At 63.9% G+C, this 2135-nt stretch overlaps 1 protein-coding gene across 1 annotated transcript; it reads left to right on the top strand.

Annotated features, from left to right (window-relative positions):
• Window positions 1-81: 81 nt before the first annotated feature.
• On the top strand, window positions 82-2114 carry LOC112954122 (protein S100-A14-like). The gene is made up of 3 exons (XM_026047266.1): window positions 82-114; window positions 1752-1898; window positions 1995-2114. The coding sequence occupies exons 1-3, from the start codon at window positions 82-84 to the stop codon at window positions 2112-2114; spliced, it is 300 nt and encodes a 99-aa protein (XP_025903051.1).
• The last annotated feature ends 21 nt before the right edge of the window (window positions 2115-2135 follow it).

The raw sequence follows: 2135 nt of genomic DNA, 5'->3' as shown, positions 1-2135 counted from the left end.
GCTCTCCCCCGCTTCGCCGGGCCCGCAGGAGCTCGCACGGACCTGTCGGATTCCGCGCGCCGGGAGCCGCCGAGGAGCAGCATGGGCCAGTGCAACTGCCGCAAGAAGCGCAAGGTCCCCGGGAGCCGCCGGCGCGYGGAGGCGGGGGGCGCTGGGGAGGGGGGCACGGCTCCGTGGGGAGCATCCCGGCCTTTCCCGTGATTCCCACGCATCCCGGGGAGCAGCTCGCTGCGGGCTGCATGGAGCCGGCGGCACGACGTTCCCCGCGCCGGTGGCGGGCTTTGCCGTGATGTCTGGGGTCACYGGTCACCTGCTGGCACCCGCCGGAGTGACCGAGGGCTGGTGGGACTGGGAGACCCCGTTCGGAGCGGGATGCGGCCCCGGGGCCGCCGGGCGCCCGGCACTGACTCACGGCGCTGCTTGTGCAAAGGAGAGGAAGAACCAGTCGGGACGGCGGCGCTCCGCGGGCCGTGGGTGTAGCGCAGCGCCCCGGGGACGCCGCCGCGGCAGCTCCGCACGGGGTCGCGGGGACAAGGGGGGACGCTGCGGTGGAGGGGTCACCGCGGCACTGCGGGGCCACCAGGGCTATGTGGGGTGTCCCCCGTACATGGAGGGACACRGCTCCTGCCTGGGTGGAGCAGAGCGGCATGGGCTGCGGCACGTCCCTAGGGAGGGCCGTCCCGCCCGTAGGGAGGGATGACACATGGGGACGGAGGGACGTCTGGTCTGGGTGCACCGACGTCCTGTGGCATGGAGGGGCATCATGTCCCTGTGGAGGACGCCATCTCCAGATGGAGATCACATCTGGATGGAGGGACATCGTGTCCCTGTGGAGGACAACATGTTCCTATGGAGGGGCATCATGTCCCTGTGGAGGACACCATGTCTAGATGGAGGGACATCACATCTGGATGGAGGGACATTGGGTCCCTATGGAGGACACCATGTTCCTCTGGAGGGGCATCATGTTCCTATGGAGGACACCATGTCCGGATGGAGGGACATCACATCTGCATGGCATGGCACCATGTCCCTGTGGAGGGACATCTTGTCCAAATCGCGGGGCATCATGTTCCTATGGAGGACACCATGTCCGGATGGAGGGACATCACATCTGGATGGAGGGGCGCCATGTCCCTATGGAGGGACATTATGTCTAAATGGAGGGGCATCATGTCCCTATGGAGGGGCATTACGTCTGTAGGGGGGTATCATATCTATATGTACATCTATAGGGGGGTATCATATCTATATGTGGTGAATTGCAGCTATATGGAACCTGCAGAGAGGGATGGCACATCTATATGGCCAGCTGGCACATCTGCATGGTGGACTAGCACACCTGTATGGTGGGATGTCACATCCATATGGTGGGATATCACATCATCTGGTGGGATATCACATCCATGTGGTAGGATGTGATATCGTGTGGTGAGATGTCACATCTGTGTGGTAGGATGTCACATCCATGTGGTGGGATGTCACATCCATGTGGTTGGATATCACATCATGTGGTGGGATGTCACATCTGTGTGGTAGGATGTCACATCCATGTGGTGGGATATCACATCGTGTGGTGGGATATCACRTCCATGTGGTTGGATATCACATCCATGTGGTGGGACATCACGTCGTATGGAGGGATGTGACCCCCGTATGGTGGGATGCCACCCCCAAGGGTGGGCTGGGAGGGCCGGCGCCTCTGCTCCCGCATCCTGCGCAGCTCCCCGCTCACCCGCGCCCTCCGCCAGGACTGCCAGGAGCTCACGGACGTGGAGCGGGCCATCGAGACCGTCATCAACCAGTTCCACTGCTACGCCGTGAAGGGCCAGAAGGAGTACCTGACCCCCAACGAGATGCGCGAGCTGGTGGTGCAGAAGCTGCCCCACCTGGGCAAGGTAACGGGGAGGCCGCCGCCATGGAGGGGACATGGTGGTGACYGGGGTGGGGAGGCCACGTCCCCGCACGGCCACCGACCCCGCCGGGGCCCGCAGTGCGTGGGGCCGCTCGAGGAGAAGATCGAGTGCATGGGYGACCCCGATGAGGCCAAGCTGGAGTTCGGCGAGTACTGGGACATGATGGGCGACGCCGCCAAGGGCTGCCGCAGGAAGTAGCCGCTGCGCACGCCGCCGCGG

The sequence above is a fragment of the Nothoprocta perdicaria genome, unplaced genomic scaffold (assembly GCF_003342845.1).
Source record: "Nothoprocta perdicaria isolate Ctin4 unplaced genomic scaffold, notPer1 scaffold_485, whole genome shotgun sequence".
NCBI classification, from domain to species: domain Eukaryota; kingdom Metazoa; phylum Chordata; class Aves; order Tinamiformes; family Tinamidae; genus Nothoprocta; species Nothoprocta perdicaria.
This window is presented reverse-complemented; position numbering and strand designations above follow the sequence as displayed.